Source organism: Saimiri boliviensis, chromosome 2 (assembly GCF_048565385.1).
Source record: "Saimiri boliviensis isolate mSaiBol1 chromosome 2, mSaiBol1.pri, whole genome shotgun sequence".
In the NCBI taxonomy this organism is placed as follows: domain Eukaryota; kingdom Metazoa; phylum Chordata; class Mammalia; order Primates; family Cebidae; genus Saimiri; species Saimiri boliviensis.
Genome location: NC_133450.1, coordinates 154,479,094 through 154,496,547, shown reverse-complemented (window position 1 = coordinate 154,496,547; position 17,454 = coordinate 154,479,094). Strand labels below are relative to the sequence as shown.

The 17,454-nt window shown below is 43.7% G+C and overlaps 1 protein-coding gene across 4 annotated transcripts in view; it reads right to left on the bottom strand.

Moving 5' to 3' along the window:
* The window catches only part of DOCK8 (dedicator of cytokinesis 8), a 243,967-nt gene that overhangs the window by 116,450 nt on the left and 110,063 nt on the right, over positions 1 to 17,454 (bottom strand). For all 4 annotated transcript variants that reach the window (XM_039461451.2, XM_039461450.2, XM_039461452.2 and 1 more), the window contains 5 exons: positions 16,129 to 16,209; positions 14,218 to 14,377; positions 11,834 to 11,970; positions 9,470 to 9,563; positions 8,253 to 8,415 (listed from right to left, as the gene is read on the bottom strand). In XM_039461451.2, the coding sequence (XP_039317385.1) occupies positions 8,253 to 8,415; positions 9,470 to 9,563; positions 11,834 to 11,970; positions 14,218 to 14,377; positions 16,129 to 16,209 (635 nt within the window). The remainder of the gene's footprint in view (positions 1 to 8,252; positions 8,416 to 9,469; positions 9,564 to 11,833; positions 11,971 to 14,217; positions 14,378 to 16,128; positions 16,210 to 17,454) is intronic.

Sequence of the window (17,454 nt, the reverse complement as noted above, 5' to 3'; positions counted from 1 at the left end):
GTTATTATTCTGCTTATCCACAAAGTGAGGGCAAACCACTAATTTGATGTTTGCTCTTTACAAAAGAGGAAGTAGCTATCAGTCAATTTCTTTCCCAGTCGGTTGGCTGGTTATTAAAGTGGAAGAAAACCTGCCAGAGGAAAAGGATACGCCCTGCCCTTTATCTCTCCCCAGCAAGACGATCTCATTGACGTTCTAAGAGAATTAAAGTGGCATGAATGTGTCCTGGATGGCGCATACACTGGCAGAATCTTGTTCCACAGCCATTAAAAGTACTGTAACCAGGAAATAAATGCAAAGGTAAAAAGTACAAGAAAGGTTGCAGCTCCCAGTGCTTTGGGAGGCTGAGGCAGGAAGACTGCTTGAGGTTAGGAGTTCAAGACAAACCTGGGCAATAGAGTGAAACCTTATCTCTAGAGAAGATAAAATAATTAACGGGGTGTGGTGGCACACACCAGTGGTCCAAGCTTCTTGGGAAGCTGAGGTGGGAGGATCCCGTGAGCCCAGGAGTTTGAGGCTGTAGTGAGCTAGAATCATGCCACTGCATTCCAATCTGAGAGACAGAGCAAGATCCTCTCTCTTAAAAGAAGAAAATGCAAGAAGAAGGGCACGAGAAAACAGAACTCCAAGTTTGAGATGAGCCAAGCTTGTGGAGCACAGGGAGATTTCTGGAAAGGCAAGAATGAGGGGAGGCCACATTGTCAACAATGGGAGTAAGGGAAGAACGAACAAGCTCAGAAGAGCTTTTGGGGAACAGGGGAAGGAGAAAGAAGAAACAGATTACATTAAGGGAACAATAATTTTCATGCCCCTACTCCGAGAGGCAAATTCATCCGAGTCTGAGCCAAAGAGAATGAATCAGAATTCTAAGGTTTCTGAGTCTGTCTTCTCAATTCAGAGATTATCATGTATATTTGTACAAATTACCCTTGAGGACATTAACTGACACTTTGGGAGAACAGAAATGTAAATCTGTTAATAGGATAAAGAAACTGGTCTGTTTCCTGTGAGCTGATTGACAGAAGTTTATTGAACCCTGACAGGAGAGAAAGCTCAGCCCAAGTCAGCCCTATCAAGTAAGTGGAGTGATACAAAAGGAACGACCAGCTTGGGTTTAAAAGCCATAACTCTAGGAAAAGATAAGAAATAGGCTTTGAGATTTTCTTATTGCTAAATGTATAACTATCAGCCTGGGCACGGGAACCCCTTAGAAATTATTAAATGAGCCATTAAGTTGAGTTCCTCTAATTTTATCCTTATTAAGCCATGATATTAATATTTCCACTAACAGTTAGGTGAATCTCAGTTTACATTTTAAAAGTTGTCAAAGAACATGAAACAGAGCAGGCAGGATCAGCACATTTTTTGGAAGTTTTAGAATCTTTCTGTTGTTTATACCAGTGGGTAAAGAAATTTCATCTTTTAACTATAAAAGACACAGGAAATCTGGTGAATTAGCTGTGGTTTTAAACAATTACCTCATTACGCTGTCAAAACAGTCCTTTCAACTACCCATAGGTCTGCTTTATTTTGTACTGTGGGGTTTTCCCTGCACCTTCCACTCAAGTTTCTCCCCTTGGGAAACCCTGACGCAGCATCTAATATTTTGCCTCAGGGCACACCGACTTCTGCTGAGGGCCCAAGGGCAGCCTGTCTGAGGCCTGAAGCCACAGGACATCCATTAGGGAGAGTTGCCAAAATACCTCTGCTTTAGAGATGGCCAAACACTCCCAGGTAAAGGTGGAGTAGTGTTGATCTTTGGGGGCATCTGTAAAGTACCTGAGGAAGTCAGAACTGAGGACGAAAAAGCTACAAACTAGAATCCCCCACAATAGCCCAACAGCAAAAGAAGTAAGACTGAACAATTTCCCAAAAGCTGTTCCATAAGAAGATAAGAAGCCACTTTAAGGGCTGATTTTCAAATAATAATCTTTTTTTTTTTTTTTTTTTTTTTTTTTTTTTCCAGATGGAGTCTAGCTCTGTCGCCCAGGCTGGAGTGCAATGGTGTGAACTCGGCTCACTGCAACCTCTGTCCTCCAGGTTCAAGTGATTCACTGCCTCAGCCTCCCGAGTAGCTGGGATTGCAGGTGTCCACCACCATACCTGGTTAATTTTTTGTATCTTTAGTAGAGACGGGGTTTCACTATGTTGGCCAGGCTGGTCTCAAACTCCTGATCTTATGATCCGCCCACCTCAGCCTCCCAAAGTGCTGGTATTACAGGCATGAGACACCATGCCTTGCCCAATAACTTTTAAAACCAGCAAAAGTATAGAAATCAAAGAAAAAAAGACTTTTTGGATTTTAGGTGCTTCCTCTAATCTAGACACTATTCAAGATCACAGCCAAATGCAAGCCTAACGTTGCCTTAATTTCATCACCACTTCTCCATTGCGTCTGCCTCCACCAACCAGTGAACCCAGCTAGGAACAGGATGCCTCATGAATCTTCCTGCAGAATTCCATGTAAAGGACAGTGGAGAAAATGACACTCATCACTGGTAAACTGACAGCAGGACTTTTAGGTAGGACACCAAGCGTTGTGGACTTAAATGAATATAAAATAAGGGACTGATACAGAGTTGTGAACTGTGGAATCAGTGACACTAATGGACACAGCACCTGCCTACTCCTATTCCTACCTGCCTTGCTCATCATGATTCTAGGAAAATTCTTCACATTCTTTGGTTTACACATGAGCAGAATTGGTGAATACGTAAACATGTATAGTAAGCAACTCTTCCCCAAATGAGAAGATTTCCATCTGTGGCTACATTAAGAGATGCATGTCTTGGTCTCCTGCCCCACTACACCTTCCAAAAAAATGTCAGATGTCTAAGGTCAGGACTTACTAATGAAAGGAGGCAGAAACTGACAGGCTAGAATAAAATCCTCTGTGAAAAATGACAACAGTGATCTCGTAGGACACTTCAATACTTTTCAGTTTTTCTTGGTTTTGCATTTCAAAGGCAAAAAAATCAAATATGTGTCCTACTTTTGTAAATCACTTCATCTGTTTGCAATGGAAAAGGTAGTCCCATGTCTGAATCTAAGAAGTGAGTGAATTGTGCCCTCTAGTGGCTAAACGCTATACTGGAATGGCAGCTCTGTTGTCAGAACCTTAGGCAACTGGTTCCCTCCTGAATTTTTTCATTCTTACGAAGAGGAGGAGGATTGCTGAGTTTGGGAGCATGGCATTAGGAATTTGGGCACTGTGTTCCTGTTTTATTATTAAGACCAAGTTGCAGCTAGCATCAGAAATTCACTTTGTCTTTGTCTCCATTCCTTGGCTAATTCAAATGACTAGATTTTGTGTGGGCTGCCACTGCAGCCTAAGTGAATGGTTTGCTTATAAAAGTTTCCGTTCCGTAAGCAACTGTTTGCTAAGCCTAGTAAAACCCAGGATTGGGCTTCCGGATCACCTTATACTTAGGAAATAGTTTTCTGTTTTTGTTTTTTCAGACAGAATCTCACTCTGTCGCCCAGGCTGGAGGGCAGTGGCATGATTATGGCTCACTGTAGCCTCGAACCCCCTGGCTCAACCGATCCTCCTGCCTCAGCCTCCCAAGTAACTGGGACTGCAGGTGTGCACTCCCACGCCGGCTAATTTTTTGTTGTTGTGGAGACAGGGTCTCGCTATGTTGCCCAGGCTGGTCTTGAACTCCTGGGCTCAATGGATCTTCCCACCTCGGCCTCCCAAAGTGCTGGGATTGCAGGTGTGAGCTGCCGCACCTGGTATGGAGCACTGGATGACTACATACAGTATAGGAACTCATTAAGGGTTGGTGGAAGCGTCCCTTCCATGAGAAGGAGGGGAAGCTTTGATTTTGAACAAGAAAGAGTGTCAGCCCACCAGTGCCCCATCCCAGACCTCCTGAATCGGAGTCTCCAGGCTGGGGATGGACACTTACTCTGATGCACAATCACTCTTCCCCCGGAACTGAGAAGACCCACTCTGAATATTTAACTAACTGGGCTTAAACTGGGAATCCATTTCCTTAGATGAAATAAAGTCTCTTTCAAGGATACTCCCCATGTCCTGCCCCGCTTCCTAACCACTTCATTTGGAGTTACTTCTGGTTCATTTCTTTCCTTAGAAGTTGTTCACTAAATCATAACTCGCAGACATTCCTTCCGGTCAGCTCCTGCATGCAAGCTAGGCCATTCTTTTTCCCCTGCAGGAGAGAAGGCAGGTAGTATTCCCTTTTTCTTTCTTTTCTTTTTTTTTTTTTTTTTTTTTTTTTTGAGATGGAGTCTTTCTCTGTTGCCCAGGCTGAAGTGCAGTAGCGCAATCTTGGCTCACTGCAACCTCCACCTCCTGGGTTCAAGCAGTTTTCCTGCCTCAGCCTCCCAAGTAGCTGGGGTTACAGGTGCATGCCACCAAGCCCGGCTAATTGTTTTGTATTTTGAGTAGAGATGGGGATTCACCATGTTGGCCAGGCTTGTTTCTAACTCCTGATCTCAAGTGATCCACCTGCCCCGGCCTCCCAAAATGCTGGGATTACAGGCATGAGCCACTGCGCCTGGCCAAAAGTGGGTAGTATTCCTTAAGACTCCACCGTGATATGGGAGCACATCCCTGTTGGGCCAGATCGGACTCCTGGTTTGAGAACATTCGGCTGAATAGGAGGAGTCCTGAAAACAGCTAATTAACCATCAGAGAAATCATGTTCCAACTGATATGCTTGTTCTCGGCAAGCACAGTCCTCCACAGCCAGTCTGGTAATTGGATAAACAAGACCTCAGAGGCTCTCGGGGGCTGAAACCAGAGATGAAAACGCATTTTATGTGGCTCCCTTTAGTGTAATCACCAGTTAAAGGGACGGCAAGGAGCTTAACAAGCTCATTACAACCTCAGCGCCTGTGATCTCTGCGCACACTCCCATGGCGGCCACAGGATAGGATGTCCTTGAAGGCCTTGCCGGGCCTTGGCCTCAGCCCATGCTGCTTTCATCCCCACCAGAAAGCAGCTGGTGTCTCTAGTACCAGCTGTTGGGCCACATGGAAAATAAGCCAGGAGTTGGTACAAATGTGTTCCTAGGCAAACAACTAGCATTTTCTTAATCTGGACACAGAGCAAGGAATGCCGAGCTTGGATTTGGATAATCCTTTTCATCAGCTCAGTTTTTCCGGCCATTCTGCTCTGCTTTCAGAATTGCTGGTCTTCCGCTTGTGATTTCTCAGAGCCTCCTGCCTGGCTCCGGTCTCCTTAGAAGTTCTACTCACTAAATCATAACTCGTAGACATTCCTTCTGGTCAGCTCCTGCATGCACGCTAGGCCATTCTTCCCCCACCCCTGCCCAGGAGAGAAGGCGGGTCGTATTCCTGAAGACTTCACTGTGACATGGGAGCACATCTCCATTAGGCCAGATCAGACTGGTCTGAGAACATTCAGCTGAATAGGAAGAGTCCTGAAAACAGCTAATTATCCATCAGATAAACCATGTTCCAACTGATATTTGACCTGGCTCTAGCTCCATGCCTCTAACCCACAGAGACTGCACACGACACTGCAGAGGGCCCAAGCCCCTGGTTTGGGAGCCCCTGGTCATTCCTGGGATGAGCCCTTTTGGCTCTAGAAGTTGATCTCTCTTGTCAGAGCAAGTGTTTATTTGATGAACGCCAGACCCTCACTGACCCATGGGGAGACTTCCGGGAGCCCTACCCAGTTCCACCAGAACTCATCTACAGCTGTTCATTAAAGAAATCTGAATAAGACAAGAGGCACGGGGCAGGACTCATGCATTACTACCATTACTTTTGCACCAACCTAATACGACAGAACGCAACTTGAGCGGTGCCCCACACAGGACACCTGAAGGGGCAGGGCAGAGAAAAGAGGCAGTGAGGAGCTGAGGTGGGAGGAAGGTGAGGCTGGGGGGCTGGAAGGCAATGCCAGCCAATCCCAAGCCAACTTTACCTGAGGCTCTGTGGCAGCTGCTTCTTTAAGACAGGTAAAGATAGGTGGAGTTCAACTCAGGCAATGTTCAACTGAAACCCTCATCAATATAAAAATCCTAAAATGGGTGACTCTGGCTGCCACTGGCACTCAAGGCCAGATGCCATTTGCCATTAGAACCAGGTAACAGCCCCCCGCCCGCCCAAGGGGGCGCTGCTGTTTACGTTAAGGGCACACTCATTTGAAATCCCAAATCCTGGCTTTGTCAGTGTAAGCATTCATTGTGTGGCCTGATAGATGTATTGCCCACAGTTCCAGGTAGATCAGCTTTTTATAAGTCAAGTCATATTGCAAAATCATCAGGTGAATACTCTGTAAACAAAGAAATATTCCTAAACTTAACCATCTAGAAAAGCCACAAAGTTCCAGGTTTTTTGTGGTATGGGGAGGTAGCAAAGAACAGAAGAGAGGACAATGGACAGAAATGAAAAGGCGAGGCCACCCAGGGCAAACTTAGTCAGCTTGCCAGTTTTACCTGGGGTTCAGACCTCTCTTTCCATTTCCTATTTGTGGATGTGGGGAGGTGCAGGAAGGGGGATGCTCTTCTGGGACTGGGTAACTGTCAAGCCCAGTCTAATCAAAACCACTCTGAAGCACATGAGGACTGGAGAAGAAAAGTAAACATTTAACACAAGAGATGTAGACAAGATGCTTCCTAAATTCTGTGACGTTTTCATGGAGTAAGATTCTGAACCAAGTTCATTCTCTCCCTCTCTTTCCTTAAATAGACTATAACATATGATGGCCTGGGAGCCACGCGGAGGGGTCACAGCGAAACTGGAGAGGCGTCTCTCTGTCATTCCCCAGAGTAAAGAGCTGGTTTCTAACAGGGTGGACTTGGCATTTCTAATGGGTGTCCTTGGCACTTCTACAGTGCCAAGTACAGCCCAAGAATATTCACTCTGTATTTGCGGGTCTGCCTCTGGCAGATGTGTGTTGACAAGCACTCCTTCCAGACTCTATAGAATAGGTCAGGTGCCACCATATGTGACTCAGAAACCAAGGCAGCCCAACCTGTCAGGCCTTCAGTGTCCAGCTCCGTCTTCTCCAATACGGTCGACACATATAGCTACTTGATTTTAAATTAAAATGAATTAAAATTAAGTTTTCAGTTCCTCCATTGCACTGGCCACATTTCAAATGCTGAACAGCCACATGTGATTAGTGGCTATTGTACTGGTGGCACACATACAGAACATTTCTGTTATTGCTGTAAATACAATTGGAATATGTACTACTATCATGTTATTGCTGTCAAGTCTTTTGGAAAGAGCTAGTCTTCAGCTGAAAACCTGCCTTTTTTATAGCTAGCCCATATTGGTCACATTGCTCCCTCTCTAGTACGTCCTTCTTCACAGAGGAAAACCAAGGTAATGACTAGCAGGATTTTTGTTTGTTTGTTTGAGATGGAGTCTCGCTCTGTTGCTCAGGCTGGAGTGCAGTGGTGTGATCTTGGCTCACTGCAACGTCTGCCTCTGGGTTCAAGCGATTCTCCTGTCTCAGCCTCCCGAGTAGCTGGGATTACAGGCACACGCCATCATGTCCTGCTAATTTTTGTATTTTTACTAGAAAGGGGTTTCACCATGTTGATCAGGCTGGTCTTGAACACCTGACTTCGTGATCCACCTGCCTTGGCCTCCCACAGTGCTGGGATTACAGGCGGGAGCCACAGTGCCTGGCTAGGATTTAAAAAAAAAAATCTCTGGAAAGCATATGTCCACTATAATCCTTAACTATAATTACATCTGAAGTAATACTTTCTTGTTAAAGAGAATTCAGTAAACTATGTTTAGAAAGAGATTTGGCCATCACCTATGGTTATATAAACCTCACATTTCATTTCCCTAAAACTTAGGAAGTAGGAAGACAGGTTGAAGGATGAGAAAGCATTATTCAAATACAACTCAGAATGTGAGTTCAGTGTTTTTTTAAGAACCTGTGCTTCTTTTTTTCTTTTCTTTCTTTCTTTCTTTTTTTTTTTTTTTTTTGAGATAGAGTCTGGTTCTGTCTCCCAGGCTGGAGTGCAGTGCCGTGATCTTGGCTCACTGTAACATCCACCTCCTGGGTTCAAGCAATTCTCTTGTCCCAGCCTCCCAAGTAGCTGGAATTACAGACAAGTGCCACCATGCAGAGCGAATTTTTGTATATGTTGTAGAGACACGGTTTTGCCATGTTGCCCAGGCTGGTCTCAAACTCCTGAGCTCAAGCAATCATCCTGCCTCGGCCTCCCAAAGTGCTGAGACCATGAGCCGAGGTACATGAGCCACCGCGCCCGGCCTGAACCTGTGTTTCTTACCTGTACACAGTATGAGGGACATATACTTCTCGTATTGGAAATTCCAAAATCTCTTTGTGTGGGCGTGTCCGGTTTTCAGGAAAGGGTCTCACGGGCAACATTTCAGGAGTCAGACAGCAATTGATGATCTCTGGAGCTGTAGAAATCTCCAGTCTGAGCAAGCCTAAAGAGAGAAAACAGGAATGTTCTAGTAAAGAAACTGTCACGTTATGAGGGAATCAAGAAAGACTTGCACAGTGTTGCTTTCACGAAAATAAGAACAAACCATAGTGTGATAAAACAGTTGTGGAGCTAACTTCCTACAGTTTGAGAAAAGCAGGTCATGAGAACTTTTGAGATGTAGCTCCTATAAAATAAAATGTAAAGCCAGAAGTTGTAAAGTAAGTAGGAATGGATTAGAGGATTTCTAAAGTTCTTTCCTGAATTACCACACTATAATTGTACATCGTTAAGTAACTTCCCTGCATCGCTGGCAGTGAAAGTGGGTAGTTTAAAAACTGGCTTCCCTGGACCTGAGGATGCTACGGAAGTACCTCCAGGGTTGCTGAGCTGAGGATAAGGAGGGTGCCTTTGCCTTCTACCAAAGCATCTCACATTCACTTTTTAAATACTAAGTATAACATTTTATTTGACTAAAGAGGCTCTGTTTAAACAATTTTTGGCCAGGTGTGGTGGGTGGCTCACACCTATAATCCCAGCACTTTGGGAGGTCAAGGTGGGTGGATCGCGAGGTCAGGAGTTCAAGGACAGCCTGGCTAAGATGGGGAAACCCTGTCTCTACTAAAAATACAAAAATTAGCTGGGCGGGGTGGCAGGTGCCTCTAATCGCAGCTACTTGGGAGGCTGAGGCAGGAGAATCTCTTGAAGCCAGTGTGGAGGAGGTCACAGTGAGCTGAGATCACACCACTGCACTCCAGCATGGGCGACAGAGTGAGACTCTGTCTAAAATAAAATAAAATAAAATAAAAAATTCTCATTATCTGAGAAACCAGATCTAAAGCACAGGATTTGTTTACGAAATCAATCCTTTAAGAAAATTAAAAAACATTAATAGGTTTGCCAAAAACATAGAGCAATTCATAGTCTTAACTCCTAACACAAAATCTGAAACTTCACTTGGCAAAGATGATTTTATAAATTCTAGCATTGGACAAAGAATATGTCTAATGATAAGCCGTTTTGGCACAGCTAAAGAGGATAAGACAGGTCATTCACACCTGGAATTGACTTGACTCGTCTCTGTAAGGATGAAGATCTTTTGTAGTCAGCTAAAAACTTGAATAAGTCTTCATCACTAAGGCGATCTCCTTCCTGCCAACAGAAAAGTCAGAGTTAGTGTAGATGTACCTTTGATGCTTGGGTTGGGGACCAGTGATTTCTGGGAAGATTTTTACCTTTAAGTTTTTTCTTATAAGTCTTTTATAGAAATTAGGATTATAGGCAGCTCTGAAATCATTTACTTCCACCTCTTGTTAAATCCTTCCCAGTCACTGATGACTCACTGTGCCTCAGCCTCTCATGAGTCCTTCTGGGGATAGGGCTTCTGCTGTATTCTAAGGAAGCCTGTCTGACCATTAGAAGTCCAGGCCAAAAGCTTCTCCCTCTGTAACTCCCACCCTCTGATGCCAGTTTTACCCCCTGGAACAATACAGAATAAGTTTACTTTCTTCTTCAAAGGTCTGAAGGTGGAGAAAGCATCTTTCCTTCTCATTTTCTTCACATCTGTCTCGAACAAGAAGGTTAAGCAAAAACGCTACCCACCCTCACATATGCCCAAGATGCATCAGGCACTCTGCCAAGGGACACACATGCATGATCTCCAGTCCTTACAACAGCCCAGTGAGGCAGGAAGGTAGATGCGTCTTATCCCCAGCGAGAACATCCAGACTTAGTTAAATGCCTTGTCCTCCAAGGTTGCATGACTGGGAAGGAATGTAGCCTGAAGAGAAACCTTTTCAGACCCTTACTATTTCTACTGTGTGGCATGGTGCACAGAACCCCTCAGCATCCCTTTTGCATTTCAGTTTGTTAATGTAACCCTTTTAAATGCTCCACGAAGACTGTGTACCTATGGAAAACTTTCCAAAACAGAGTCAGACCAAGTGAGTTTAAGTGTGGCAAAATATGACTAACATAAAGTTACCATCCTACCTCTTTTTTTTTTTTTCCTGAGGGGGAGCCTCACTCTGTCACCCAGGCTGGAGTGCAGTGGTGCAATCTCAGCTCACTGCAACCACCACCTCCCAGGTTCAAGCGATTCTCCAGCCTCAGCCTTCCAAGTAACTGGGATTAAGGCGTGCGCCATTACACCTGGCTAATTTTAATATTTTTAGTAGAGATGGGGTTTCACCATGTTGGCTAGGCTGGTCTTGAACTCCTGACCTAAAGTAATCCACCCGCTTCGGCCTCCCAAAGTGCTGGGATTACAGTCGTGAGCCACCATGCCCGGCCCATCATACCTATTTCTAAGTGCACAATTCAGTAGTGTTAAGTACATTCGCAGAGTTGTGCAACCAACCTCCAGAATGCTTTTATCTTGCAAACAAAACATCTGAAACTATACCCTTTAAGCAATGACTCCCCATCCCCTTTATCCCTAGACCCTGACAACCATCACTCTACCTTCTGTCTTTATACATTTGACAAGTCTAAGAAGTTTTGTATTTTTTTAATAGTCTTGATGTTTACTGAGCTAACAAAGAGTACCATCTGGAATGGTTACCCTCTCTGAGCAAACAGGGAGCCCTGGAAACGTGCACATCAAGCAGTAGTGAAAGTGGAAACCCTAAGATCCATAGGGAAGAAGATGTCCCAGTCAGACTGTTGTCATAGCTGAATGAATGGATTGGCCAAGATGGTTCAAATGGGAAAGTTTGAATCAGCAGGAACAAAACCTAATCCTTCTTTCAATTAAAATAGCTAACATTCATTGAGGACTTTAACTGTATTCCAGGCACTCTAAGATGAGCTTTACAGGTCTCATGTCACCTGATCTTCCCACTGGCCACACAGAGCTAAGTACTATTGTTCCCATTTTGTGGCTAATGAAACTGAGGCTGCGTGAATGCTGTGGGTTGAATGTCACCTTTGAAACGCATAGTGAAGCTTGGTCCCCATGGTGGCAGTGTTGGGAAGTGGAGCCTTGAAGACGTGATTGAATCATGAGGACTCTGCCCTCACGAATGGATTGATCCATTCACGGATTAACGGATTAGTGGGTTGTCATGGGAGGGGAGTTGGTGGCTTTATAAGAAGAGGAAGAGAGACCTGAGTAAGCATGCTCAGCTCCTCGCCATGCTCCACCTCAGCACTCTGCAGAGAGGCCCCACCAGCAAGAAAGCCCTCACCAAATGGGGGCCCTCAACTTTGGATTTTTCAGCCCCCATAACTGTGAGAAACAAATTCCTTTTCTGTATAAATTACCCAGTTTCAGGTACTCTATTATAAGCAAGCGAAAACGACCTAAGACAGTGAGGTAAACTAATTTGCTCTCTTAATCACTACATATACTCCTCCTGCGGGTTCCAGTGCCCATGCCAGCATGGGGAAAAGCAGAGACACGCTGTAACGTGAAGAGATACCTGCTTGAAAAAGCTGTTAACGCTCAGGGTGGAGGTTTTGAAGTTGGATCCAACCCCATTTTCCTCCAAGGAGAGGGCTCTTTCAGAAAGCCGTCTAGATTGGGCCAAAGTCCTCCGTTCACCCGCTGAGCTTCTCCCTTTAAGAAAAACAATTGTCATTCCAAAGTGTGCCTTTCTGTTCAAACACACAGCAGTTATTAACTTTAAGATATGTATCTTTCAAGTCACTGATCAGGAACACTGAATATGGCCCTCCTTGTTTTGAATGAAAATGACCTTCCATTGGCCCCTCCCTTTCTTAGTCCTCCTGTTGGCATCGTTAATCCTCCTCCAGCCAGAGGAGAGAGGCCAGGAGCAGCCATGGGCCCCTCCCACATGAAGTTAGGGTAGACTAGATGCCACCCCGCCGGAGTCCAGAGCTATAGGCAGAACAGGGTCTACTGATAAGCTTTATTTAGTCAGCACACTGTTTGCTTTTCTTTTATTTTTATATTTGCATTCCACTGAGAGAGGCATGTACTCAAATGCCCCTGAAGGCATGTGGGATTGTGACCCAAACATGCTGGGGTCAGCCTGTGTACATTCTGAACCTCAGTGTTCCTCTGCTCTCATCGTGTGGACCAGGGCAGCAAGACTGAGTTTCTGTCAAATGGGAATTAGAACCCCAAACCACACTCAGACTTGGGCTGGGACCCTGATACTTTGCCCAGTTGTTTCTTACCCTCTTTGGGGATTTGGGTGGAAATCTTGTTGCTTTTATATTGTAAAAACTCAGGGGTTCTGTTGTTAATAACATACTTGAGTTCTGTCGTAAATAATCAAATTGCTCAGAACTCTAATAGTTCCAGCTCCTGTCTTTGAATATCTTCTTATTCTTAATTCTTACCATGATGCTGAATTAGAATTTCTTGCTACTTCTATCTACCTAAACCTGCCATACCACCTCAGTATAATACATGACATCTTTGGATCTTCTGATTGCTCCTTAAGAATCAGTCTCTCCAGTCAGGTTATCCTTGACCTACAGATGACTGAGGCCTCAGCATGTCCCATACCTGAATTACCTAGCTGTAGTTCGCTCCAAGCTCTATACATAACTCGTATCAATAAGTTACCTGGGTCTACATAGATGCTGGCATTAAAGAAAGCTGTGGCAGGAAGATCAGGATGTGGTAAAGTGAAGTTTGTTATTGATGAATCAGTAATAACCCAGGAGTTCCGACTGGTGATTTTGCACCAGTAACTCCAAAATAGCAGCAGCAATCACAAAATGCCCTTTCTCCCACTTCCCTGCTCAAGGTAACCTTTCAGAAGTGGCTTAAGTCTTAGCTTAAGGAATGCATGAAAAAATGTGAACATAGATGTAGACTTAAATATTTGGCATATACAAAAGCATTTAGGGAAACAGAAACCCCACCCCAGGTGCTGTAGGTGGGTCAACTTGAAATCTTGAGACCCTTTTGAAAAATTCTACAACCAAGCAGTGTAGGAACGAATGAGTCAGATCAAGGGTGAGATGATGAAAAAGAAATATGCTAAATAAACTAAAATCAGTAACTAGATATTCTTTGGGTGCCTACTTTTTCATTGCACTTGGCAAAGTAAACTTTAAAGGACTGGAAATTTTGCTGAGAAACCTGAAGCCTTTGTAACAGAGGTTTTTTTTTTTTTTTTTTTTTTTTTTTTGGAAGCCTCTGTAACAGGGCCTTTTTTTTTGGGGGGGGGGGGGTTAGGAGTCGACCAGGGTGTCTCTGTTTAACACACTATAGATGGTTATTACATTTTCTTGTTATTTTTAAAGTTTTACTTTTGAGAGGGTGTAGCTACCAAAAATTAACTTTTTAAAGTGTCAAACCATCTAGAAAATCTTACTATAAGAATATACTTGGGGCTGGGCATGGTGGCTCATGCCTGTAATCCCAGCACTTTGGGAGGCCGAGGCGGGTGGATCACGAAGTCAAGAGATCGAGACCATCCTGGTCAACATGGTGAAACCCCGTCTCTACTAAAAATACAAAAAAGTAGCTGGGCATGGTGGCGCGTGCCTGTAGTCCCAGCTACTCAGGAGGCTGAGGCAGGAGAATTGCCTGAACCCAGGAGGCGGAGGTTGTGGTGAGCCGAGATTGCGCCATTGCACTCCAGCCTGGGTAACAAGAGTGAAACTCCAGTCTTCAAAAAAAAAAAAGAATAATAATTTCTTTTGGAGATCACTGTCCAATCAAATATGTGTCATCCAGTTATAACAGTGTTTCATTCTATTTATCTCCTTCTTCCTTCCCAGTCCCTACACCTCACTGTGCCCCCAACCCCCACTAGTAAGCAGTGGACCTGAGTGGTGGCACACTGGGGAGCCCTCCCTTTCCCACTGCAGGTGAAAATCTTACCAACCACAGGGTCCACATCGGTTACCTCCCTCTCAAGGGTGGAGACATTGAGGAAGCTGGATAAACTTATGGGTGCCCAGGCAAAGGGCATCCGGTATTTCCCCAAACGCTGGCAGAAAGATTCAGCTTGGAGTTTTAGTTTTTCAACCTTTTCTTTACTCTGCAGGAAAATGGAAAGAAACAAGCTGAAACAAGCATCAGCACCAAGGCAAGTGCCTTGACCTGAATGCAACAGCCATCTCTAAAATCTAAACCCCACTGATTAAAAAGAGTCAATACCTATCTTCCCGTTAAAAAATAAAAACAGTGAATAGGCAGAAAAATGACACACTCAGGCCAGAAGTTTAGCTGATAAGGAAATAAAGATTAAAAAATGAGTTTACAAAAAGGCTACATTTAATTAGTAAACTACACTTTTAGTTTAAAAAAAAGGGGGGGGGCTCATTACACCAGATTATCAATTCTTTTGGTGGCTAGCTATATGACTTGGATTTGCATAAGAGAATCTTGAAATCAAAAGTTTCGTATATCATCTACCAAGCTCCCAAGTGAACCTGTTTCTCCAAAAGTTGCCTTGGAAAACTCCAAAAAATTCCAAAAAGTTTCCTAATAACTCCTTAGGAAGTTTACAACACTTCCAAGGTGTGCTTTCTGAGTTCAGAATCAAAGATAGATTTAAAAAATCAAATGCCTTGAGTTCAATAAATCTTACTTGACATTTAGGAGTCTATAGTGCAATACTGATTAGGTAAGCCTTATTCCAGAAAGGTCATTATTTATTTATTTATTTTTTGAGACGAAGTCTCACCCTGTTGCCCAGGCTGAAGTATACTGGTGCAATCTCGGCTCATGGCAACCTCTGCTTCCTGGGTTCAAGCAATTCTCCTACCTCGGCCTCCCGAGTAGCTGGGATTACAGGTGCGTGCCACCATTCCTGGCTAATTTGTTGTATTTTTAGTAGAAACGGAGTTTAACCGTGTTAGCCAGGATGGTCTTGATCTCCCGACCTCGTGAGCCACTTGTCTTGGCCTCCCAAAGTGCTGGGATTACAGGCATGAGCCACCGTGCCCTGCTAAGGCCATGTTTTAAAAATCACACTGGGAATCTTTGCAAATTGCTCCTCAGAAAAGATATTCTTTTCATAGACTCAACACCTATGCTGTGTTAATGAATTTATTATGCATGGTAGTGACAGCCAATTCCCAATTATTTGCATACCTGAAAGGGCAGTGGCCTAATGCTGTTGAGGAAGGCCAAGAGAGCTCTGGGGCTGTTCAGTTTTGGGGTCTCCATGGACCTCCCAACCAGCCGAGTCACAGCCTCAGAACCAAGAAAACAGTGGGTGGCCTTGCCACGGACAAGTTATGCAGTCAGACCCTTGTGTATGCCAACATTAGAAAATTCAAGGATTTATTTCTTTAAAAAGTCATCCGCAGGCCAGGCACGGTGGCTCACATCTGTAATCCCAACACTTAGGGAGGCTGAGCCAGGAGAATCACTTGAGACCAGGAGTTTGAGACCAGCCTGAGCAACACAGGGAAACCCCATCTCTGCAAAATATAAAAAAACTAGCCAAGCATGGTGGCATGTGCCTGTAGTACCAGCTACTCAAGAGGCTGAGGGGGAGGATCACTAGAGCCCAGGGGTTCACGGTTGTAGTGAGCCGTGATTGCATTACTGCACTCCAGCCTGGGAGATAAAGTAAACAAACAAACAAAAAACAAGAAAACGAACAAAAAGTCAACACCAGTGACCAGTTTCTTTTTCTTCTTTCATTTAATTACAATGAAGTAGTGTCTCATGCAGGGACCCACTAGGGACTAAAGCCCATTAACTGTTTTTTTTTTAACATTTCTGAAATATCTGCTTCTTCTAAGATGTCTCCTTTTAGCAATACTCAAATTACCATACCTTTCCCCCATCACTTTCTTTGATAACCATGTAGGGCTCTGCACAGTCTCCAATCTCTCCCTGCTGTAGGACTTTTTCAATCTACCAATAAAAATAATATTAAAATAAGGCACACAAATTACATCCATATAAAGGGATCTATGCAACCATCAAAATTACTTTTGATGACACAGGAAGATATCTGTGACACACGTTTTTTGATTAAAAAGTTTCCATAAAGAATACCGTGCAATTTTATTTAAAAATCATAAAGGCATATTAAAAGGGTGACAGTAGATACACAGCAAAGGCAGCAAGTGTTAATAGTAGTGATCTTTGCATGGTGGGATTATGTGTGTTTTTTATTTTCTTCCCACTGCTTATGCATATTTTCTGTTTTAAACAATAAACATGTATTATGTATATAATAAAAAAGGCAATAAAAGTTATTTTATAAAACAAAACCCGCGAGACATATGTAGGAAGTGGAAAGCTCATTTTCTTTATTATTGCTTACAATGTAAAAAAGAGATACGGTCTCTGTGAAAGTCGGGTTGGGGACTAAAACCTTCCAAAAAATGAATGACTGAACTGAATAAATTATCTGTAATTGCTGCCCTTGTATTTCCTATTAGGGCTAATTCTCTGGATTTAACAGACTTGGAAAGAAACTCAAAAGCATTGAGATGTGCATCTTCTTGGTTTGCTAACTCTGGTAGTAGAAACGAATGCTGGTAATAAGAATAAATGAAGTATCTTCTGTCTCGCTTCAGGTAAAGTGACTGGTCAGTTGTCATAAATTTGGACACCACGTTTAGGAGAAAGAAAAGGAGAAAATTGAAATTTCCTAACCCACTGCTCAAAGAAAATTTAACTTAAGATGTTGAAGAGTAAACCCAGTGGATTTAGTCCCATTAGTTGAGATCCTTGAAGAAGGGATTTGGGTCAACATCGTCCAAAAGGGACACATGTGAGTTAGGTACAAAGTATTTAACCAAGAATAGCCCATGATGAAGGGGCATTTATGAGGTTTCAAAGGAAGCGGCATGGGGCTACTCAGTGGATATCTATTTCAGGGAGGACTCCAAGTAGAAAGTCTCTCTTCTTACAAAAGAAGTTCAAACCCCTCCCCGCGTTGCCAAATCATGAAGAGAAGGCAAATCCCACTGAGAGATGCACCACACTGAAAACACAGGCACATAACACTTGAGCTAGAAACTGAGGGGTAATCAGCAATCATTCACTCATTGTTGAGTACCTTCTACATGGTAGCAACTGGGGAGACAAGGTGGCTATAAACACTGCCCCTATTCTCCTGAAGCTCATAGTCAGGAGCTTACAGAACAA